This window comes from Aedes albopictus, chromosome 2 (genome assembly GCF_035046485.1).
Source record: "Aedes albopictus strain Foshan chromosome 2, AalbF5, whole genome shotgun sequence".
Taxonomy (NCBI): domain Eukaryota; kingdom Metazoa; phylum Arthropoda; class Insecta; order Diptera; family Culicidae; genus Aedes; species Aedes albopictus.
Window position 1 is genome coordinate 37,927,179 of NC_085137.1, and position 25,493 is coordinate 37,952,671.

The 25,493-nt window shown below is 41.5% G+C and overlaps 2 protein-coding genes across 11 annotated transcripts in view; one reads left to right on the forward strand and one right to left on the reverse strand.

Moving 5' to 3' along the window:
• The window catches only part of LOC109410817 (disintegrin and metalloproteinase domain-containing protein 10), a 301,283-nt gene that overhangs the window by 37,640 nt on the left and 238,150 nt on the right, over positions 1 to 25,493 (reverse strand). The gene's annotated exons all lie outside the window — the stretch shown is intronic.
• Positions 18,665 to 23,670, forward strand: LOC115260987 (uncharacterized). 3 transcript variants are annotated; one of them, XM_062849480.1, is made up of 3 exons: positions 18,665 to 18,995; positions 19,054 to 19,156; positions 19,218 to 23,670. In XM_062849480.1, exon 3 carries the CDS (start codon positions 20,059 to 20,061, stop codon positions 22,018 to 22,020), a length of 1,962 nt encoding a protein of 653 aa, XP_062705464.1. In that variant the 5' UTR covers positions 18,665 to 18,995; positions 19,054 to 19,156; positions 19,218 to 20,058; the 3' UTR covers positions 22,021 to 23,670. The 3 variants fall into 3 exon arrangements, with proteins under 3 accessions (XP_062705464.1, XP_062705465.1, XP_062705466.1); XM_062849481.1 differs by having other exon boundaries at positions 18,665 to 19,156; XM_062849482.1 differs by having other exon boundaries at positions 19,054 to 23,670.

The following is a 25,493-nucleotide window of genomic DNA, read 5'->3' on the forward strand; positions in this document are numbered from 1 at the left end:
GCACTCAATTGAACAAATTAAATGATTGATTGATTTGTCTTTATTACAGGTATACCTCGATTTAGTGGACCCTCGATTATATAGACCCTCGATTTTATGTACTTCGATTTTATGTACATTTTACCTCGATTTTATGTACATTTTTTTAATGATAAAATTTGTAATATTCAATCAGTTTAATACTTGCAGTTTGTATCATGATGACTTCTAATGCAGGGGTTTTCATCCCTTTTTGACTCGTGGAGCACTTTATATCAATAAATTATTTTGTGGAGAACCCATATTAGACCCCTATGACAAAATATTTGATAAATTATTTCTAGTGCTGTCATGGTAGAATCAGAGCAAGTTAGCCAAGATTCCCCGATTCCAGCGTCCCGTGTACATTTCCAAGGATGAATTCCTGGATGAATCTCTGAAGGAACCGCTTCAGCAATTCCTGAAGGAACTGCTGGAACAACTTCTGAAAAATCCATGGAACAACTTTTGAAGAAATCCCTGCCGAAATTTCTGAAGTAATTCTAGTAATATTCAAGAAGTCTCTAAAGTAACGCTGAAGAAATTTCAGAAGGAATTAAAAAAAAATTGAAAAAAATTCTAAATAAATTTCTGATAGAATTTCTGAAAAAAGGAATATTTTTAGAATCTGTAGATGGATTTTTTGAGGAAGTTCCGGAAGGAATAACTGGAAACTCCCGGTGGAATACCTAACAAAACCTCTTGAGATATTATTGAAAAAAAATCCAGGAGAAATCCTCGAACAAAATCCTAAACATTTTTTAATGAATTCCTTGATAAATCCATAGAGAAATTCTTAGAGGTATGCTTGGAGGAAATCCTGGAAGAGTTTCTGAGAAAATACATAGGGGAATACTCAGTGGAATTTCTGATAAAATCTCTGTGTCAATTTTTGCAGGAATCTCTGTAATAATGTCTTTCAGCCTTTCCATAGCAATCCTCTGTAGAAGTCTGCAAAATCCGTAGGAAATTTTCTTTGAGGATTTCCAAAGACATTCTTAAGAAATCCTTGGAGCAATTTCTGGAAGAGAAATGTTTTGAAGGAATACCAAAAGGAAAGTGAATGAATTTTGGGGATTTCCTTAATAATCTCTTGTAGAGAATTCCTACAGCAATCCTTGGAGACAGTTCTTTAGAAAGTTTCTAAGGAAATTTTGAAAGAGTTTTGAGCTTCTGGTTCTCAATGTATTCGTGAATCCTATTCTAAAAAAATATGGAATATTTTTAAGAAACTTCATGAAAGGTTTTCTAGATGAATGCTTTTAATAAAAATCGGGAAGAATCTCTATTAAAGAAATCCGAAGAAATTCGTAGATAAATTTCTGGAACAATTTGTGCCAAATTTTTTGAACCCATTTTTGGAAGCTATCCATGCAAGACTTTCTTAAGGTGTTCTTTGTGAAATTTCTTAATGACATTCTAAAGTTTAGAGGAATCTCTAGAAGATTTTGATCTGACTGAATTTCGTAAGGATTCCCTGGATGATTTTTTAAAGTAAATCTACGAGCAGTTTCCAAAGAAGTCCCTGACAGAATTTCTCTGGAAGATTTTATCAGGAGCTCGTGAAAGATTTTTTAAACGAATCCTAGGATTGATTTCAGCAAGGGTCCATGGAAGATTTATCGAAAAATCTGTAGTGTAGTGTAGTTTTTTTTTGACAGAAATTTAGATTGAAAAAAAATCTTTGAAGCAATTTCTAAAGCAAACCCCGGAGAAAGTTTTGGAATAAATCTTTGGGGGATCGTTTGAGAGAATGCTTAAAGGAATTTCCGAAAGATTTTTCGGAAAAAAATCTGAAAAAATCTCAAAAAAGGTAAAGGTGGAATTTCTACAAAAAATCATACACATCTCTTTCTGAAAATTCTGGAGAAATCGTTAGAAATTGGAAATTACTGTGGGAATATTTGGTGAAATCCTTGAAAGAATTTCCAAAGTATCCCTGTTCAAATTTTTGAAGGAACTTTCGAAACATTTTCTGAAAAATAGTTTCTGAAGGCATCGCTGAATGTTTTATTAAAGGAAGCTCTGGAGAAATTTCTGAATAAATGTCTAAAGATATTTCTGAAAGAATCTCTGAACGCATTTTTGTAAGAATCCTTCTAGAGATTCCTCTAGAGGCATTTCTACTCATATTCATGAATATTTTTTTGGAAAAAAGTGGAAGAATTTCAGAAGTAAATCATGAAAGATGCTTTGAAAGAATTCTTTGTGAAATTTATAGAATAGAAGGAATTTCTAATCAAATCTATGAAGAACGTATTCATGAAAGATTTTTTGAAAGAATTCATGAAGGATTTTTTGGCGGTATACTTGGACAAGTTGCCGCAAATAAAAATAGAACAGAAGAATTTCTGATTTTTTTTTTTGTAGATTTTCTAATGAAAGCTCCAAAAGGTTCTCGTACGAATGCCTAGAGCAATTTATGAACAAATAACTAAAGGAATTTCTGAAACAATCCCTGTGTGAATTTCTCAAACAATCTTTGAAATGATTTGTGAAAAACCATGGAGGAATTGGTAAAGCAAATCTTGCCAAATTTCGTTAAATAATTCTTTGTGACTCTTGTGGAGGAACACATGAAAGATTTTCTGAAATATTCTGTAACATGATTTGATGTGGAAAGTTTTATTCGGAGACCGTCGTAATAAAGTTGAAAATTTTGGGTTCACATAATTTAATTTAACACCCCAGAATTGCATCAAAAGGCGACCGAGCAGATAGCGGCACAAACCTACACTACTCGTACAGAAAGATCGTTCGGCAAATACAGCACAACCAGTAATCACGCTCTATCAGGTGCTTGTCATTGTCACGAATCTCCAAATTTACGATGGAACCCTTTGAGGAAGTTCAGATGGGATTCCTGGAGGAATTGAGAAACTTTTTCAATTTTTCTGGGACATTTCTGCAAATAACGTTATTGTGTACGTACATACATTGCTCAAAATATTGGCTTTTGAATCAACCATACATAGTTTTGCAGACAAAAGATTTCGATCGTAACAAAAAAGCGAGATAGTGGTTTATTCATTATTTAGCGAGAATTACTAACATATGCCAAAAACTCCGAGCCTTTTATCGAAAACTCAATTTTCATGCATTTTTATATGTTTTGGTATAAAATTCACATAAAAATAAAATAAAAAATTTGCTTCGATTTTATGTAAAATTCGATTTTATAAATTGAAATGTCCACTAAATCGAGGTGTACCTGTATAGAGACTTTCAGCCTTTGGCTACTAAGTAAATGAACGAATAATTGATCACTTCAAGTTCTCAAATGTTATAGAATTGCTAAAAACCCAAGTAACATTTTGATGACCAATTGCCTTGTAGATATTTTAAGAACTGTTATAAAACCGAAATCGTTTTATTTTGGTTTTATGATGGTTTTAAGAACCTTGTATAGTCTATTTTGACTAAAAATGTTACTTTGGCAGTGAATCTTTCACATTACCTACCAGCAACTTGATGATAACCGATAATTTCGTACGAGGGAAAGGAAATTTACATTCTTTCAAAGGTAAAAGCGAAAAGTCAAAATGATCTTTTTTTTTTTAATTTAATACCTGGTTTAGTTTGTTCAATTTTGGTATGCAAGTCAATGGGCCAGTACTCTTACATCAACCACCGACGGAAAGACCCCTGCAGTGGTACCTTGTATGTATGTACGTTCCCCTTTTCATATCTCTATCTATCTATCCATAGGCAAGGCACTCAGCTGGAGTCCGAAACAATACCAGCACTAACAATAATAATAGTAATAATAGCTCCAAACCATGGACTTTGTAACCTAACTACTGCAATTTGTTGCGATTAGTTATGTCTACGCTCATTCCCCGCTTAAACCGGCGGACATTTTTCTCTTATTGCTTGGCCCCAAATTATGCAATTTTTATACGGCCACCGCACTCGCAACCGCAGCAAGTGCCAACAACGCCAAGCCAAGGTGTAGGTACCTAGCAGAGGTAATCCACTCATTTATGGCATTTTAGAGGGCAGCAGCCAGAGAGACAAAGAAAGAACTAAGCCATGAAGTTAAACCAATTAAGAATGGATTGTACCCCCACAAATCCGTGTTATGAATTGACCTACCATGGATGTAGAGAGACTGATAACGGCTGCAATACAGTAAAGTGAGGTTGTGTAAAAGTACTCGAAAAATAACTTCATTTTAAACTTAAAACAGAATATCAAACGATAATTAGCAAGACCATTAGGATTTTTCCAATATAAATCAATAATTGGCAAGTTGGTTTTAGAGAGTTTTCCGAATAATTCACAAATGCATACTTGGTAAAGAAAGCTCTCAGTTAATAAATGTGGAAGTTTTCATAGAACGTCAAGGTGAGAACTATGATCTGTTCCTGTTATGTGAATAAGACTTTAATGACATTTCTTACTTTTTTGGACAATTTTTTCGAATAGAAATGCTAATATATCACAATGTTGTAACTTATTTAGACATGCTATCAGAAATTAAAAGATGAGACTGTAAAATTTATCAGAATTCGATAGGATTTTTCTACATCACAAGTAGGTCAAATCCCATGAAGCAGCAAAAAAGAGTAATTCCTATTCAATATCATGACATTTGTGCATAAATTTATCGACTGACGCTAACCCGCAACCGTGGTCGCAATCCGTCCACCTATAATAATGCACATGAACTCTGGCCCCGGCACTGCCGCCCGGGCTGATCGATTTGAAATGCAACTAGGCGATATGACCGCATCCACATCAACCTCGAACAAACCAACGCGACGACGGACGACCTGTATCCATTCGTGAAGAACAAATTCGTCGGTAGAACTACCGAAGCTGCCACCGTCGCTGCGGTTTGACACTAATGCATATTTGATTGAATATTAAAATTGCACTTGCAGTTACAATACCCGAAACAATAAGTGCTCGTTTATGCTATTTTTTCGGCAAATGGCAAACCGAGCATTAGATATTAGTGTTGCTAGTGCGACGATCTGAAACAGCTCCACAGCATCCGCACCGCACATCGCCGATTGCGGGGGGGTCAAATTCGCCACGTGAATTGAGCAATCATACGCCTCTAACTATTGGAGCCACTAAACTGTGATGGTTTCTGTGGATTTGATGGACAAGTGCGCAATCAATCGATGAATGGATGGTTTCGACTTCAACGATTGCGACCGACCGACACACGAGAGATGGTAATTACTGCGATGATAATTGCCGTGGGCTTATTGGCTGCCAAATGGTAATCGAAGAGTTTAGTGAAGGGCTTTCAAGTGAAATAATAATGATGGCAGTTGTTGTAATGAGAGAAGCGATAAAATGCTCTTAATCGTTGCTAACATTAGCTTCAGTAGTCATTATCCCACAAACTTGTGTTGGATTGCAGTTTGCTGTGGTTCTGCTGAATAAATGATTCGGAATTATCAAGTTTCCAGAATTGTTTACTTCTTTTTCTGAGCTTATATCGTATGGGATTCTTGTGGAAATCTTAATTTATTTATATGATTTATCCAGTTAAATATCATAGCTTCTAAAAATGTAGTAAAAAGTTAAGCTTTATTTGGGGATTGGGTATAATATAGAGCATTTCCAACTCCAAACACGAAAAAAATGCCATTTTTTATTCGACTTTTTAATTTAAATTTAATTGATATTTTGTTTACGAGCTGGATTTCGTAAATCATTTACTTTCATATCAACACATTACCACTTTTCTCACCTAACTTTCTTCCTTAAAATATTATTATAAGTTTGAAATCGGTTAGTTAGATTGAAATGATATCTTCGGCTATGTTTGAGGATATTTGATGGACTTTTAGGAAAAAAAACCACAACGTAATATTCATCGTGGATCTACGTTACCCTACGATTAATATATTATTTTTCTGTAGGTCAGCTTTCCAGCCTCAAAATTTGCCTAGTAGCCGTAGATAGACAAATGATTCTAACAATTTTTTCCTAAAATATTATTTTTCATCGGTTTTTAAAACTCTTGAAATGCTGGATTGCTTATTTTATTGTTTCTTGTTTTGAATGCATATGGTTTGGACTATTGGCTTGTCCTGCGTCGCGTTTAATTAATTTCTATGTGAAATAGGCTAAAAGCTTCGGCTCCTCAATGGAGTAGAGCTGCGCGACAGGACTTCTTTGATTAGACACGTTTTTGTATAGAAAAGTGGTCGGTTATGCGCAAAAGTTATTGTTAATTGATCCATTGTCAAATCACATCCACAACCACCCACTCCTAAATTGACAATGTATCCTACCCTACTAACAAAAATTCCTTCCCAAGACAATCGTGGAGACACTGATTTTCGGACTCTATAACAACGATTGTCTTATTAACATTCGATTCCTTTCCCTCCTGGATGACCGTAAGGACGTAGCCAGCGCCGTTATTGACATTACTACAATTGAGACTTCTCGAACTGTGCACATCGCGAATGATAAGCAAGTTCCAAGTCCTATTCATTGTGCAATTTCGGTTGCTTTGGTCAATCACGGAGTGGCAACCTGTGGCAACTACGAATCGAGCAAACTTTTCTAGCGTTCACCGCATGTAAACAAAGGTGCCATCGTATATGCACATTACCATTAGGATAGCTGTGGGTGGAGTTATGTCAAACACACAAGGCTACGGTGGCGCTATCTGTTCATTCCATAGTGGCCTGTTTAGTTATTTTAGTGATCCATTGTACAGTCATCTATTGTTTATGAAATTGCTTCTGAATGCCAGGCTTGACAGAAACTCCCTCGCGAGAAAATGAGGAAGCGATTTCTGCGTTTTTCTGAGGAGTGAAAATAAAACTCGGAAAAATCACAAAGCAAATCTTCAACAGCACCGAGCGCGAGCTTGTCGCGCAGCGAGGAGTTCGTCCAACACTCATAATTGCTTGTTGTGTTTCTCACTCAAAAAGCACTCGGGAGTTCCACTCCCATACAAAGAAAGACTCTCGAGGCAAAAATCGCACTCAAAAATCCGGAATAATCATCGGCTCTTTTTTCGTTCCCCTCTTCCTCGCTCAGATTTTATTGCCTCTCTGTTTCGGGTTCGTTCGCTCCCTCGCGACGAGGCAGAAGCAAAACACCGCTCTAGAGCTTATTGCAAAACTCTTTTTATTTCGAGGAGGAATATCAAGCCTGCTGAATGCTGCTGGTTTTTTTTCCAGAAATACGTAATGAGAGTCCTCGCAGAAGTCTTGCTGGGATTGCGCAAGCAATTTATGCTGGAAATATTCCAGGAATTTCTGTAGGACTTTTAAGAGCAATAACTGCAGAAAAATCATCTGGAAATGCTTGGAGAAATCCTAATAGGAGTTCTGAAGGAATCCCAGAAAGAATATTTGAAAGAATAAAGGAATTCCGAGAGGGATTCCTTTCCTAGAAGATTCCTTGCAAAACTCCTCAAAGAAATCACCGGAGCAATATTCTCAAAATATTACTTCAGCAATCTATCTTGGGGTTCCTCTCGGGATGGAAATTTATCTGAGGCAGTCTTGTAAACATTCGAAACTTTTCATTACCTTCATTTCGCAGTCGAGTGTCAGCTTGCTTTGTTACATTCATGCACAACTGTTACCTCATACACACAACACGAGCGGTAGGACGAAGATCAATAAACATAAAAAAGGGTCAAATCAATTTCGTCTGACATGATGACATTTGTCTAATTTTTCAGACAATTCCGATTATGAATGTTACTTACCTTACCGGTCAGGCTAAGGCCGGGGTGGCCTCTGCTGTACATATTAGCCGCCTCCATTCCACTCGGTCCATGGCTGTTTGCCTCCAGTTCCGCACTCTGCGTAGGGTCCGCAGATCGTCCTCCACTTGGTCGACCCACCTAGCTCGCTGCGCTCCACGTCTTCTTGTACCGGTTGGATGACTCTCGAGAACCATTTTAGTCGGGTTGCTATCCGACATCCTGATGACGTGACCCGCCCACCGTAGCCTCCCGATTTTCGCGGTATGGACGATGGTTGGTTCTCTCAGCAGCTGATGCAGCTCGTGGTTCATTCGCCTTCTCCAAGTCCCGTCTTCCATCTGCACTCCGCCGTAGATGGTACGCAACACCTTCCGTTCGAAAACTCCAAGGGCGCGTTGGTCCTCTGCACGTAGGGTCCATGTTTCGTGCCCATAGATGACGACCGGTCTAATCAACGTTTTGTAGATGGTTAACTTCGTGTTACGGCGAACTTTCTTCGATCGTAGAGTTCTGCGGAGTCCAAAGTAGGCACGATTTCCTGCCACAATGCGCCTCTGAATTTCTCTGCTGGTGTCGTTGTCGTCGGTCACCAGTGAGCCCAAGTATGTACACGAATTCTTCAACCTCCTCGATTTCATCACCGTCGATATGAATTCGGGGTGGCGGGCGCGGTTATTCCTCCCTGGAGCCCTTTCCCATCATGTACTTTGTCTTCGACACATTAATGACTAATCCGATTCGCCTGGCTTCACTCTTTAATCGTATGTACGTTTCCGCCATCGTCTCAAATTTACGAGCAATAATATCAATATCATCAGCGAAACCAAGCAGCTGAACGGACCTCGTGAAAATCGGTCCGTTGTAGCGCGTTCACCCATAAATCCAGCCTGATATTGCCCCACGAACTCTCTTGCAATCGGTGATAGACGGCGGCATAAAATTTGAGAGAGTATCTTGTAGGCAGCGCTCAGTAGTGTGATCGCGCGGTAGTTCCCGCAATCCAACTTGTCGCCCTTTTTGTAGATGGGACACACGATACCTTCCATCCATTCCTCCGGTAATACTTCCTCCTCCCAAATCTTGGTAATGACCCAGTGTAGTGCTCTCACAATGCTTCTCCACCGTATTTTAGAAGCTCGCTTGGTAGTTGATCTGCTCCAGCGGCTTTGTTGTTTTTCAACCGGCCAACCTCCTCCTCAATCTCTTGAAGGTCAGGGGCCGGAAGTCTTTCGTCCTGTGCACATACTCCTAGATCTGTTACCACGCCACCTTCGGTACTTGCAACGTCGCCATTGAGGTGCTCATCGTAATGCTGCCGCCACCTCTCGACCACCTCACGCTCGCTCGTGAGAATATTCCCGTGATTATCTCGGCACATGTCGGCTTGTGGCACAAAGCCTCTGCGCGAGCGGTTCAGCTTCTCGTAGAACTTTCGTGTGTCCTTAGCGCGGTACAGCTCTTCCATCGCTTCGCGATCTCGTTCTTCCTGCTGGCGCTTCTTCATCCGGAAGACTGAGTTCTGCCTGTTCCGCGCCTGTTTGTAACGTGCCTCATTCGCTCTCGTACGGTGTTGCAGCATTCTCGCCCATGCTGCATTCTTCTCGTTTTTCAACTGTTCACATTCGCCGTCGTACCAGTCGTTTCTGTGATTCGGAGTCGCGAAGCCTAGTGCTGTAGCCGAGGTACTACCTATGGCGGATCGGATGTCCCTCCAGTCATCTTCAAGTGTAGCTGCGCCAAGCTGCTCTTCCGTTAGTAGGGCCACTGCTAACTGCTGCGCGTAGTCTTGAGCCACTTCTACGTTACGAAGTTGCTCGATGTTGAGCCGCGGCGTTCGACTTCGACGCGTGGTGATAACTGTCGAAAGTTTTGAGCGCATGCATACAGTGACTAAGTAGTGATCCGAATCTATATTCGCACTGCGGTATGTGCGGACGTTGGTTATATCTGAGAAGAATTTACCGTCGATTAGAACGTGGTCGATTTGATTTTCTGTTTGATGGTCGGGTGATCTCCAGGTGGCTTTGTGGATATCTTTGCGGGGGAAGAAGGTGCTTCGGACTACCATACCACAGGAGGCTGCAAAGTATACGCATCGCTGGCCGTTATCATTCGATACGGTGTGCAGGCTGTTTCGCCCGATTACCGGTCTGTACATTTCCTCCCTTCCTACCTGCGCGTTCATGTCGCCGACAACGATTTTTACGTCACGCGGCGAGCAACCATCGTATGTTTGCTCTAACTGCGCGTAGAACACTTCTTTCTCGTCATCGGGTCTCCCTTCGTGTGGGCAGTGGACGTTGATGATGCCGTAGTTGAAGAAACGGCCCATAACTCTCAACATGCACATCCTTGCGTTGATCGGCTGCCACCCGATCACACGTTGTCGCATCTTGCCCAACACTATAAATCCTGTTCCCAGTTCATTGGTAGTGCCACAGCTTTGGTAGAAGGTAGCCGCTCGATGCCCGCTTTTCCACACTTTCTGTTCAGTCCAACAAAGCTCCTGCAACGCCACGATGTCAAAGTTGCGGGGATGTAGTTCGTCGTAGATTATCCTGTCACATCCTGCGAAACCTAGTGACTTGCAATTCCATGTTCCAAGTTTCCAATCGTAGTCCTTATTTCGTCGCGTGGGTCTTTGCCGATTGTATCGAGTCGTATTTTCTCCTATGTTATTCGCAATGGGGATTTTTATGGGTGGCTTATTGGGCCTACGCTAACACTCCTGTCTCGCCGGAGGGCCATCGTGCCAGTTCTGTTTAACGTCCCAACCAACACTGGGACGACCACGCTGATGGGGCTACCACCTTGGATCTAGCTGGGCGTGGTGCAGCGTTTCTTACTCAGCCGCTAGATGCCAGAACAGACGCTGTTTGAGCCGCACCTCCTTGGTGAACAGACACTCGGATCGTACCTCCTCAATCTAGCTGAAGTCAGAAGGACAACAGTGCCCAAGCTGCACTACCAGCTAAGCACACAACTCTTAGCTGGCGGTCTTTGTCATCGCTTGACCCGTGGAAGCATGAGGTAGGAACTTGTGAGGACCAGAGCTATATTGGACGCTCTCCTTATCGACTCACCGTTTTGCAGCCCTTATGAATGTTAATATTAGTTTATTCTTGCTTGTTGAACTGAATACGACACACATATGGCCAACACAGCTTTCATTGTGGAAGAAGACAGGAACAACAAAGGCCGAACCGTCTCCTGAAGCGCAGTATTTCTTTGTATAGGAGTGGAACTCGCGAGAGCTTTTTGAGTGTGAGTGGACGTGAAAAACCTAACAAGCAATTATGAGTGTTGGACGAACTCCTCGCAGCGCGACAAGCTCACGCTCGGTCAGGGTGCAAAATGTTCATAGTCATTGACTGAAAACAGCACGAATTTGCTGATTCTGCACTGAATATTCAAAACAATCAAATTCATTTTCGCTCTCCCTCTTCACACAGTCAGTCAATTCGTAGTCATTGAATATGAAGCCGATCGAGAAACATCTTCATAATTACCTACGTTTATGGCTACGATTCCTTCCAAAATCACCCCACAACAATCAAATGGGAAAATATCTGTGTAAAGCACCGTTAAATGTAATCGAATCGTTAATTTTTTATCAGCAATTTAACACTTTGTAAGATGTTTACAAATATTCATTGACTTTCATTCAGTTGACGAACGAGTATCGAGCAGCTGAATATGAATATGCAAGCAAGTGAATGAAAATTGCCGCACGGTGAACTTCAGCTTTCCTGCTCGAAAATTTTGCGCCCTGCGCTCGGTGCTGTTAAGGATTTGCGTTGTGATTTCTGAGTTTTATTTTTTCTCCTTATAAAATCGCCGAAATCGCTTCCTCATTTTCTCGCGAGGGAGTTTCTGTCAAGCCTAGTGGGACTACATCCCATTGGTATAGCTTTACTTTTACCAGGGCCAAAAACTTCAGCTCCAGTATTTTTCCCCATTAGACCCATCAGTATAAAATACAATAGAACCTGGACTTGGCCCACAGGAATCCCAAATATAGGTCATTTGGCAGAATGCTTTCTGGCGAACGGCATTTGGCCGAAAGGGCCATTTGGATGAATGCCTTTTGGCCAAAATGTCGTTTGGCCGTAAAAGGAATGATGAACTTAACTGATCATGACACTGTTCCCTATATCAGTATAACTCGAAAGAACAACCTATATGATTCAAAGAAGAAAAAATCACCGACAAAAATATTCACAGTTACAACAACTACTCCATAAATGGTAAAACTAGAAAGAATAGCCTTTGATTAGGAGAAAACATATTTTTGATGATCATATTGGCAGCTAGAATGTTATCTAGAGTTTATTCACACCTCCTCGATCATAATTCGGCCAAACGACCCTTTTGGACAGATGGCATTCGGCCTAATGGCCGGACACCCATCCACTAATTACTACTGGAATCTCTTCAACAATTCCTACTAGATTTTGTTAGGGGTCTTGGAGGATTCCCTGTAATAATCTCAAGACGATTCCCAGTAGGAATACAAAATTTCTGAAGAAATCTATGCTTAAATTACACCAGGATTTTTTGGAATCTCACTAAGAATTTCTAGTGATGATGCCAGAAGATTCTTGATCGAATGCTTACAAAAATTTCTAGAGAAATCCTACCAAAAGCTTCTGAATGAATTATTGGAAAAAAAAAACCTTTGAAGAAACTACAAAAGAATCTGGAGGAACCACAGCAGGCATTCCTGAAGGATGTTAGAAAATATCCTTGAATCTTAAAGTTTTGCTGTGTGCGATAAAGATGCAAACGGTGTTCAAATGCGCTAATACAGTGTTACCAAAGGAAACTTAACAACTATAGTCAATATCAACACCAACCTAGAATTCAAAAGCACCCACTGACATCGGGTTACTTGTTAAAAAATCCTACCGCATTTGGTGTTCCCGCATTTGATATTTGCGTTTTGCATGCACACAGCAATATCATTGAAGATATCATTAGAAGAATTATTGCGGGGATTTTCGGAAAAAATCCTTAAAGGAGTTCATGAAGAAATTCTTCTTAAAGAAATCCTTGGGTGCAGGAATCTTAGGTTCCATTCAGGAATTTCCGTGTTTTTTTTTTTTTTCAAGGATTTCTCCCTCGAAATCATCATGGAATTTATCCGGTAAGATGCAGGCTCTGTTCCACTTGGAGTGTTATTACAGTAAGAAAAAACGCAAAAAGATGTGTATTCCATTACAAAGACCAACATTGTAGACCACACGAAAATCGCAATAATCCATTGGAAAGAAGACATAATACTCCAGCTTCATTTATAAAGTGGATTTCTAATGCACTTTTAGGTGGCTTCATTTTCAGGTGGCTAATTTTCAGCTCTGTGTGAGGTAACAATTATTCTTAGACACCATACCACTAACAGTAGGGGAGACTGAGGAGACTTGATCCCTGGGGAGACTTGTTCCCCCCATATTTGCTCGGAATCAAAAACATTTTTCTGCTAGCAAAATTTTTCCAAAACTACTCCTGGACAAACGACTATGTTTTGGCTACAAGTGATTTCGATTGTACATTGCATCATGTTTTAACGGTTGATGGTTAATTTTCAGTCCTTCAGAAATCTTTTAGGCGGTTCCGAAAAATCTCAATAACTTTGTGAAAATTGAACCAAATCGTGTCAAAATTTCACAGCACATAGTTTAAATAAAATACTTTCAAACTTATTTATCCAAATAAGGCTGTTGTTAACATATTTTAATTAATTCAGCTTAGTATACACAACAGTGACATGGGGAGACTTGATCCCTCGAGGATTACACACACGTTATACATGTGAAAAATAAAATACTATTCGGAAGCCTCTATTTACTTGGAATTCTAGTCTATTCAACGATAAAATGTGTCAGATAATTATAACTTTAGTACTAACCAAGAAAAGGAGGATCAAGTCTCCCCATTTTGAGAATACGCCATATCCTTAAAAATTTATGGAAATCTTACAATTTCAAACACTCCATTTTCATCGAAAATACAAGAAAACTCGAAAAGAAAATGAATAGGAAGACTCTGGAATTATTTTCCTTTAAATAAACCATGTGCTCAATGGGGGATCAAGTGTCACCCATTTTTGAAAAATACATCATAAGACATGCCTCCATAAAAACACAGTTTTGAAAACTTTAACAATAATTTAAAGGCATTCTGTTGTGTATAAACTTGCGATAGATGTTTACCTGTCATTTTGTATGGAAATCGGATCTAGTTTTGTGTTTTTTTCTTAAAGTTTCAGGTATTAAGAAAAAGGGATCAAGTCTCCCCAGTCTCCCCTAATATTTAGGGCAACAAAAATGTGAACTCCAGCATACAGTAATATGTAGCAGGTTCCTCCCTTTTGGTGGGGCGCCACGGGTTTCTTTACAAAATTTCAGTCTGCTGGCCAATCTGCGACGTGCGGAAGCGAACTTTATCGTACGAAGATAAATTCGTGAACGAAAAATGATCATTATCACAAATTGATCAATGCTTTTAGTGTTTTTTATTAAAATTACAAGACGCACAAGTACGAACATATATTTAGCCTATTTAAAACAACGCTGAAGTATCGGAATGGGAATGTCGCGCCTGCTCCAACAGAAAAAAACACTATGTTTTCAGCTTAATGCAACCGCCCATTTCAATCAGCACCACATTTTTGGCTTCACTCCCGTTGTATGTGGATGACAGCCGTTTCAGAGAGTTGGTTCCTCCGGAGATTATGTCCGGATACATCCAGCAGTTCCTAAACGGTCTACAACCAGTGCTCTTAATGTCATTTCGACATATCTAGATTCAACCACCTGCAGCTCATTTCAGAAGATGAACCTGAAAATAAGGTAGCTATATGAAAAACTTGCGCAGCAAGACCAGTTTTATTTCTACAAGAAGATCACGGAAAAATCGCTCTCCAATATTTAGGCTAAATGTCATCGACTACCTTCGAAAAAATGCCAATTAATATCTATCATGAATAACAATTAACAGTTTTCGAATATAGTGAACATTAAACTTAAATATCAAATTTAGAGCGGGTTTTCCGTTTCTTTCTTCTAGAACTAAGAAATATGGGTTTCCAATCCAAAAATAAAAATACGGTTTTTTATCTTGTCCGACGTTTCGGTTCGATTGGAACCTTCTTCCGGGACTCTAAAAGACAATTTAGAATAGAAAAAAAAAATACAAAGCAAAAAACTATACATTCTTTTACCGATTTTTACAGATTTTTCGTCTAGTGTAGTTCTGTGAAACGTCTAAATGTCATCGGTTTTAGGATTCTTTTTAAAGGGCAAAATATTGACAAACTTACATCTCCACACAAAATTCACTCCGTGTACTTACTCCCTCGCAAAAGCGAACGGTTTAGGAGTAACCTTAACGGTGGAAAAGCCACAAGCTTATCATATACATACCATATTTCCAGGTTCAGCTTCTGAAATAAGCTGTCATTTAAACTAGATATGTATGTTGAAATTACATTTTCAGCACTATCAACAACTGTTTGAATAATGTTCGATTTATCATCAATTGATCATGTATATTTTAATCGATAAACGTTTACTACTCTGATGATGGCTGAATAAAGTAGGCCGAAATATCATGCCAGAACGATTTGGAAAGTATTTTTTCACCGAAAAAAAAGGAGCAATGCAGAAGTATCAAACTCAACAGTGACTGAAACCAGTGTTGCGAATACTCACTTGCGAAAAGTTATACTCACTTTCTTCTATCTCAGTCCAGAAGCATGCTATCAAAAAATGATGTTTGAATGGATTTTAGATTGTAGTTTAATCTAAAAGTTTGTCGAATAAAGTAAAGGTAGCAGACGCATACTAAAATCGTGAGAGAGCTGTGAGCACAATGTGAGTATAAATTACACGAATTTTACTCACCTCGTACTCACAGCTCACTCACAACTTTGGTATGCGTCTGCGACCTTTACTTCATTCGGCAAACTTTTAGATTAAACTACAATCTAAAAGCCTTTCAAACATCATTTTTTGATAGCATCCTTCTGGACTGAGATAGAAGCAAGTGAGTAACACCCTTGCAAGTGAGTATTCGCAACACTGACTGAAACCCCATTAAGTTGTGATTTCTTAGATTCGTTGAAAGGATCGTACATTCGTTCTACGATTTCTCAATAAAATAAAGGGAATTACGTTTTTCGAACTATTTAAAACCATAAGCTCTGTTGTTATGTCACGGCATTTTTGCACTTCATATTGAGATTGGGTGCTGGGCAGGGTTGACAATCGTCCTTCTCGTCATCACTGCGTGAAGATAACAATAAAACAATCTTCATCCGAAAGAACAACGGTGACGATTAGCCTTTTCGTCGCCGACTGCGGGCGTCACGACGAAGCTCAATCATAAATAGTCACCCACCAACTTTTCCGTCGTCCCCTTTGTTCCCTGAAAATGAGCGACGACGGGCCAAGCGAACGCCAACTGGGCATAGCTTTTATTGGCGTTTCGGCACTCACGATGATGTGAAACCTCACTAGCTCAGTTGGTAAGAGTGCTGGATTGGCAATCTAGAGGTTTGTTGTTTGATTCCAGGTGCAAATATTTTTTATTAAAATCTTTTTTTTTGTGTGTTGCTGGTGGCAACATTGACTCCGTCGGCTAGATGCACTTGGACGAAGAGCTAAACAAAGCGAATGAAGATTTTGTTTTCGTCACGACGCAAGCCCTTCACGACGATTCGCTGGCTTGAATGAGTCATCCGATGTGGAACGAGCAACGATGACGATCTAGTTTTCGTTCTCGTCGTCGACTTTTTTGGTCGTACGGCGACGATTTTCAGCCCTGGTGCTGGGTCTTTAGGCCGAAACACGTCAGGCTTAAGTACGTTGAGCTGAACGTGTCATTAGACAGAATGGGACAGGAAACCGAATGAATTCAAAGGCAAGGACGGGCAGTCTAGTTGAAAGATTTGTTTATGTTATATACATAAACCTCGAAAGAACAGTCTTTTTTTTCAAAGAAAATGAAAATCTCTGATAGCTAGTAGTGTGAATGCCGAGAATCATGCTTCAAGATGCGAGGAATATCGCAGATAATTGTAATTGTTGTTTGTACCTTCTAGGAGTTTTACATACCATTTTACCATTATTATGTAGGAAATAAAAATTTCGGCGTACTGACTCTTTCGGGCTTATGAACTTCGTACTTCGGTCTGATCTACTTCGGCTTAACGTGCATCTCATCGGTCGTATGATCTGATACAATGTTGAACGCATGTTTTATCATGCAAGTGATTTTTGTATGTCAAATATATGGAATTTTAAGTCATAACATAATTAAATACGGAGTCAGTTTACAAATGAAACTGATGGGCTAAAAATTAATTCCTCTATAAGGAAACGGGAACGGCCATTTCTAAGCATCATATGCATATCTGAAACTTTGCAATGGAAAGTTTCAAATCATTCTCAATAAACGTTCGTGCAATGCACGTTTGATCAGCAATCGACCCAATTCAAACTGATTAACTTCGTTCGATCGTGCGCAGTCCCGTTAAGTGACATGATTCATACCTACATGATATGTGCTGCGATGGTTGGCACCAAGATGCTTGAAGTTGTTGACAAAAGTAATCAACAAAAAAGAGAGAGAAGGTATATATAAACAATCGGGAAATGAAAGAATCAAGACTGATTCATCAACTGGTTTGTGCGGCATAAAACTCCGCTGGACACTGACTAAAAGGCGGCATTGTCCAGCAGCAAGAAGCGACTTTAGAGGTCCATGACTTGCAACACGCTGTGAAGAGCGTAACTCTTTGAAAAAACAGGTCACGTTTCCCCGCCCGAACTTTGCTGATGACTGATTTTAGAATTCTGCTTTGGAATGGTTGCGGATTGGGAAACCGACTCTCATTCATTAGTTGAAAAAATATGGATGAAATTAAACACTTTTTGAATTAAGTTCGTCATATGCTCAATACTCATATCCATCGTCAGGGTTTGTCTCAAAACAAGCAAATTAATAAAATTACAACTCGTGTAGAAGAAAGTGGATGCTTATGAATTACAAAATATAATGTACTCGACTTCATCGCCTCATTAAATATGGATCTCTAGAGGCAACTGAAGCAACCAAAAATCATGCTCAGAAGCACTTTCCCTTTTGCGTTACATTAAAAAATGACCACATACCAAATACTTCCATGTGTTATCAAAAAGCTTACACAACAGCCGAACATCAACCGATGGCCCAGCCAGCCTTGTTTAGTTCATCCGAAATCAACAAGTAAAATCCCATCCCATGGAATCCGAAATAATGGAAAACCATTGGCCATATCTTCACGCCTCGAGCTTCCGAGCATCGCATCGGTCGAGGTACAAAAAGAGCGAAACCTCGACTTTGTTTTCATGTCCGGTCGGTCATAGAGTAGTGAGGAATTCCACGGAGTCATGTCAGTCGATCCTGAGCGACCATTTCAAAAATATCTGAAACTTTGCACAGTTTTTCAATTTCATATAAATCGCCATTTTTTGATATTAAACCTTCATATTCACTCACGACTAACTTTTCAAAAGGGTGTATGCGAAAATAGTTCTAAAATATTCTAAAAGCTGTACAGCAAAAACGGATTGTTCGATTGTTATAAATTTTTCAGCAAAGTTAGATAACTAAATGATGATTCCTTAGAAAATATACACTGTAAAAAATTTCTTTTTCTACTTTGAAAAAATATGATATTTGTCACAAAAACTCAAATATCTCAAAACCCTATCTTTTTACCAACTTCAATTTTTTAGGGGAAATGGCCCATTATATCAGCTATCTACCATAAAATTTTGGTGATGGTAAACTGATAAACAAAAAAGTTATGACATTTCAAACATTTCACAATTTTTACATTTAGTAACAAAAAAAAAAAAATTTTTCTGTGTAAATTATTTCAAGAATTATATTTTGATGTATTACGATACCTTTTCGGCCGTACGCAAGATCGCCTTAATTTGGCTGAAACGCACGAGAGGCAACCCTGCGCTCGAAAGCACAGATTCGAAAATCTCACACCTGGCAACACCAATACTCCCAATCCAGCGCTCTCACGATCGAGCGATCGAACAAAGCGATCCGCTGAAGGTAGAAAACCCGCCATTCGATTGCTGCTGTCCTCCCAAGTAGTCGCCGCATTGTTTAATACCGGCAAAAGTGCAGTTCTGTTTAACACCATTCGGCGACAAAAGATCCATTATAGGCCTAAGTGGTAATTTCGGATGTCGGTGAGCCATTGTGGAATCCACGGAAGGTAATATCAAGGCCAATGCCATTCGTAAAGCCCGATGTTAATTATTAGCCATCCACAGACCCGGCTGTCCCGATAACCAGAGGTCATTAGAGCTACGAGAGCAAGTCGCCATTGCCACTGCGCCACACTTTATCTAGTGCAGAAACTCGGCTACGACGGAGGTAAATCCACGCAAATATGATTTCCATGGAGTCTACAATATTAAATTTCTCCTCCCTCCAGACAGCAGCAACGATTGAAGGCAACGATCGTAGAAATCGCCACCTCGCACCTCGCCACGATCAGCCAAGAAAGCACCCACAAAAGGCTCTCTACGGAGGGCCTTTTATATCGATCGTCACACCCTCACGTCACATCACGCTGAAGATTGCATCGTTCGCCGTCCACTGATCTCTCTCGGACGAGCACAGTGCAGCGTAATCGTTCGACGAAGCGGGGAATGCTGTTACCGCCGTACCAACTTGGTCGCCCTCGTCGTCGTCAAACCAACCTAACGCCGTTGTCCACAGCAGAGTGTGATAGGCCTCACGCGCAGCCGGGATTGTAGCCGACACGGAGTTACTGGCTGACAACGGCCAAAAGCGTGAGTGATCGTAAGGAGATTGGTGCCTGTCAGCGGGCAAATGAAGCAAGGAGATAGATTGCCAACCGGTGATCTGAAAGCGTATCATCGCTAGCTAAAGCGCTCGAATTGCGCGTTCTGAATACCGTCGTCCATCCATCGCATCGAAACGGGGCCCCATGAACGAATCGTCATCGGTACGGACCGATGAACACCGGCAGCATCCGATCGAGGGACATGAGGTAGGGTAGTCATAAGGCCTGATGCGTAGAATATAATATTTTGAAAATGAAGCATTTTGAGAGTTGCTAATTTATCGATCAGCCCTGATCATCTTTTTATGCGAGTGGAGTCTTTTTGGGTTTTTTTCCGATATTCTTGCATTTTCGGTAATATTGGCGCCCAACTTAAAAACCCACTTGTTTTTCTATCGAATTCCGCTGTCAAAACGTGATTCGTCTCGGTAAGTGAGTTGAGTGAGAAGTGAGTTAAGTGACGTGCATGTGTAATATGGAAGTGCAATACCTATTGGAGGAGGAGCTGGAGTTTGAGCTGAAATTGAGAGGAGTGAAGAACCCATCGAATCTACAACATGAGGAGCAGATCACGCAACTGCAACAATTAATTGAAAAGGAGATCAAAAACCAGAATGCCCCATCAACAGCATCGCACATCATCTCCGATGTGGACCACATATACCAGTGCCAAGCAAAACTCAATCCGCTATTCAAGGCTATCGAGCAAGCATTGCGTCAAGGTACGGTGGAAGAAATCAAGATGAACCGATCCAGGTTGAATCACTACCGATGGAGACTCAGCTTGATCACTGACTCCCTAATCACAGCAAACGCAAACAAGTCCATCGCCAGAATTGAATCTTACCTAATCAGGGCAGATGAGATTCTAAGACGAAACACCCCAGGCGACAAGGATATTCTCCCATCGGACCTACGAGAGCTCAACCGTATAAAGAATAACGAAACAACGGAGTCAGAGGTACACGAAGGTGCAACAGCCTCCGTAGAGAACGGAGAGCCTCATAATCTGCAGCTACAGATACAAGAGACTCAAGCACAACTGGCAAGGCAGCAGGAGCAATTGGACCGCATCATCAACATGCTATCAACTGCCAATGTAGCAGGTTCGCCAAAATCAGCACGTTCGACCCCACAATCAACGGGAGCAGTTCATCGGCAGTTTCCCAGAAACACGTCCTCACCCGAGCACCAGAGAACACGACCGCCTGCTCCCAACGTCATGCCAAATATGGATAACCAACAGGGCTTCGTAGATCAAGGAATGCCGCCAAATCTGGTCAATGAGATGTTCCGCTTCTTCGTCAATCAAAACTCCCAGAACAGAGGACAACCCGCGTCACCGAATCAAAACCAGTTCACACAAAGATGTTCTCAGCCGGTACACAAATGGCCATTCCAGTATTCCGGCTCAGCGAACACCATTCAGCTTGGAGAATTTCTTAGTCAGGTCCATACGTATGCCGACACCGAAGGAGTCGACGAAAGGACGCTCGTACGGTCTATAAAACATCTTTTGAAGGGCCGTGCCTTGCAATGGTACAGCAGAACGTATCAATCCTTCCGAACATGGAATGACTTCAAAACACTGATCAAACGGGAGTTCCTTCCACCCAACTATTCCGAAATCATCAAGCAAGACCTATATCTTCGCTTCCAGGGTCCTACCGAGACATTCTCGAACTTCTATAGGGACTTATTGGCAGTTTTCGAGATTGTGGAGCCTCCAATGCTGGAAACGGAAAAGTTGTTCATTTTGAAATCGCATCTCAACACGGACTTCATCCCAATCGCCACAGCCTCCCGAGCCGAAACAGTAGAGGACCTGGTCACCGTATGTAGAGACTTCGAAGTTTCTCGATCATACTCCATGCGTAATCGGAGCAGTACGGGTGCACGACCAACTTCAACAAAAAACGAAAACTTCCAACAACCGCGATCTTCGTACCCATCTCTTGGACAGCCTCAACCCAACATTCGAACTAATTTTGGACGTCAACAAGTCAACTTGGTATCCGAAGATATTCCCCCTCAAACAGGAGATTTTATTCCGACCAGCGTACAACGAGAAATAGACCATCTAGAGCTTGCACTCCACGAACAGGATCCAGCCAACTCAGTAGAAGAAGTGAATGCTTTGCAATCTCAAACAAACTGGAACAGACCCGTCTCAGGCAGGACTCAAACAAACAACATTTCCAACAACCAAGGCAACCAGTCGAACCCGGTAGCCTGCTGGCAATGTGAAATGCCGGGACACACATATCCCAACTGCCCCAATCCGAAAACATTCTTATTTTGTTTCACATGTGGCAAAAAAGGATGCACGACACGTAGCTGCGACAGTTGCGTATCCAGGTGGAGACAACTCACGTCCGAAATCACCAGAATGCCATCGGGAAACGCCGGCCGGGAGTCTTCTCGGTAGAAGGCGAGAATTCCTCCCAAACAAAACAGATTCCTTCCGTGAGCAGTATCCCAGAATTCCGGAAAATAGAAAGCATTATCATAGACCCAACAAATTCGGACAACCGTCCGTATGCAGAAATTTCGGTGTTGAATACAAAACTTCGTGGACTTTTGGACAGCGGCGCAACATGCAGTTTAGTAGGAGGCGACCACACGCGTTTGGCGGATAAATTGGGATTAGTGAAGTATCCAGTGAAAGGAGAAATTCGAACAGCGGATAATTCGCCCCATAACATATCCTTCTTTGCACACGTGCCTATAGCATACAACGGCAAGATTCGCACTCTTCCAATATTGTTCTTAGAATCTATGCCAACAGTATTAATCCTTGGCATGGATTTCTGGAATCGTTTTGGAGTAAAGGCCACGGTTTGTGGAATCTCTGTGACGTCGGATACAAATTCAACGATGCTGGCCAAGTTAACGGACTACCAGAAGCAACAGCTACAACAGACGATTCAGCGATTTCCTACTTCATCAAACACAGGTCGACTGGGCCGTACGAATATCTACTGCCACAAGATCGACACAGGAAATGCGTTACCTTTTAAACAGAAATACTATCCCATGTCGAAGTTCGTTTTAGATGATCTCAACAAGGAGGTGGATCGTATGCTACGAATGGACGTCATCGAGGAGGCGATCTATTGTCCCTGGAACAATGCCACGGTAGCAGTAAAAAAGAAAGACGGATCGATGCGACTATGCCTCGATGCGCGAAAATTAAATGCAACCATCGTGCAGGAAGCCTATCCAATCCCACACATCGCGTCGATCATGAATAACCTAAGCGGTTCCAAGTTCCTGTCATCGATTGATCTAGAGGCCGCATTCTGGCAAATACCGTTGGATCAGCAGTCCAGACCAAAGACGGCCTTTACAATTCCCCAGCGGGGACATTTTCAATTTAAAGTTGTTCCCTTTGGTCTATCGACCGCAAGCCAAGCTTTGTCGAGGGTGATGAACCATTTGTTCATGGATTTGGAGCCAAAAGTATTTGTCTACTTGGACGACCTAATTCTGGCCACAGACACTTTCGAAGAACACCTTAAACTGCTGGAGGAAATTGCTCGCAGATTGAACACCGCAAGGCTAACGATAAATGCGGAGAAATCCGTTTTCTGCCGCCGCAGCCTGGACTATCTCGGCTACGTTCTGGATGACATGGGTTGGCACGTAGACGAGACAAAAGTAGAAGCCATAAGCAAGTTTCCCACGCCCTCGTCAAAAAAGGAGGTGCAACGTTTCGTTGGCATGTGCGGCTGGTACAGACGTTTTATCCAAGATTTCTCCAAGACAGCGGTTCCGCTAACTGAACTAACGAAAGCTAAGATGAAATTCAAATGGACCCAGGATTGTGAGAAGGCATTCCAAACGCTGAAAGGACAACTAATTTCTGCACCAGTACTTCGAACACCAGACTACTCTAAACCTTTCGCCATAGCCTGTGATGCCAGTGACGTAGCTATCGGTGCCGTTCTAACTCAGGGGACAGAGGAAACGGAACATGTCATATGCTACTTCTCCCAAAAACTTACATCGGCCGAACGGAAGTACTCTGTTACCCAGAGAGAGTGTTTGGCAGTCATACGCGCGATAGAAAAGTTTCGGGGATACATACAAGGGACACACTTTACCGTCTACTGCGACCATTCGAGTTTGACGTACCTGAAAACCATGAAGAACCCGACGCCATTGCTCGCCAGGTGGATATTGAGGCTGAATGCATATTCATTCGACATTAAGTATCGGAAGGGAAGTGCGAATGTAGTTCCCGATTGTCTAAGCCGGATTGAAACGGTCTGCAGTCTTTCCTCGACCACACCAATATCCATGGATCCGTGGTTTGATCAATTGTGCAAGAATGTGCTAGCAGATGCAGACAAGTATCCCGACTTTCGGATCATAGGAAACACGTTATACAAGAACTGCGTAGTAACAGAGGAAACAGGCGGAAGAACTCATCGTTGGAAAAGAGTTGTTCCGGCATCAGAGAGAAAGGATATTATGCATCGCTTCCACGACATTCCCACCGCCGCGCACTTGGGAAACGAACGTACTCACCAACGGATTCAACGGGAACATTATTGGCCAAAAATGGCAATCGACATAAAGAAATACGTCCAATCCTGCAAAGTTTGTAAGGCCAGCAAAGCATCAAACACCACACTCATGCCGACCATGGGCAGCACTAAGCCAGCGAAGTTGCCATGGGAACTGATCTCCATCGATTGGGTTGGACCGATGACTAGATCTAAGAAAGGCAACACTGTGCTACTTGTCATCGTCGATTGGGTTACCAAATTTGTGATTGCTGAGCCTTTTCGCGCTGCCAACGCCCAACAAATGGTACTGTTCTTGGAGAACTACGTATTCTTGAAATTCTCCACTCCGAGGATTATTGTTTCCGATTCAGGCTCTCAGTTTATCTCCCAAATATTCCAGTCACTGCTAAAACGTTATAATATCATTCACATGAAAACTGCCTTCTATACGCCGATGTGTAATGCAGCGGAGCGGACAAATCGGACACTTATCACGTGTATCCGATCTCTACTGGACGGAGATCAGAGAGACTGGGATCAACACCTTCAGCAAGCCGTATGTGCGATTAACACAACTAAACATGACACGTTAGGTTGCAGTCCGTACTTCTGCAACTTTGGCCGAGATCACATCATCTTCACCGACGCTTATCCAGTAGCCAACATGAACTCAAGCCAGGATGCCAGACAAGCACAGGAAGCTCGCTGGAGGACAATCCGGAACATCCATCAGTTCGTCATAACACGGATCAATTCAGCGCATGAGAACAGCAGGAAACGGTATAATCTTCGGGCAAGGAACAGGAGCTTCGCTGTAGGAGACATTGTCTGGCGGCGTTCCTTCGAACAGTCATCAGCCGCGGATCACCGAACTAAGAAGTTGGGACCTAAATTCCATCCATGTATCGTTCGTCAACAACAAGGCTGCAACAACTATCTACTTGAAGATATCAAGACTTCGAAAACTGGAATCTACCACGCAAAGGACATAAAACCTGACTAAGAAATCTGTTATCCAGCTATGTACGCAGCAACCCAGCAGCTGTAGACTATGAGCAATACGCCGAAGAAACACTATTACGGGATTGACTAGAGGACCAAAAACATGCCACGAAACCTCGTCATCCAGTAACTGGACTGCGAAACACCACCAAGAGCTTCGAACCAAGGAATATCGTGAATGGACCTGAATGCCGTTAACAACCTGAATCCGAATCATCAAGCACATCCGTCACGCCGCTTCGCAACCAACCAACCAAGGACAAATTCACTTTAACTGGAGCACGAGAACATCCGCTGAAGCTTCAGACCAAAGAACTATCATGTCACGCATAACTCAAGGCATGATCGCCAGAAGAAACTCACTCACTTATTACCGTCAACTCCT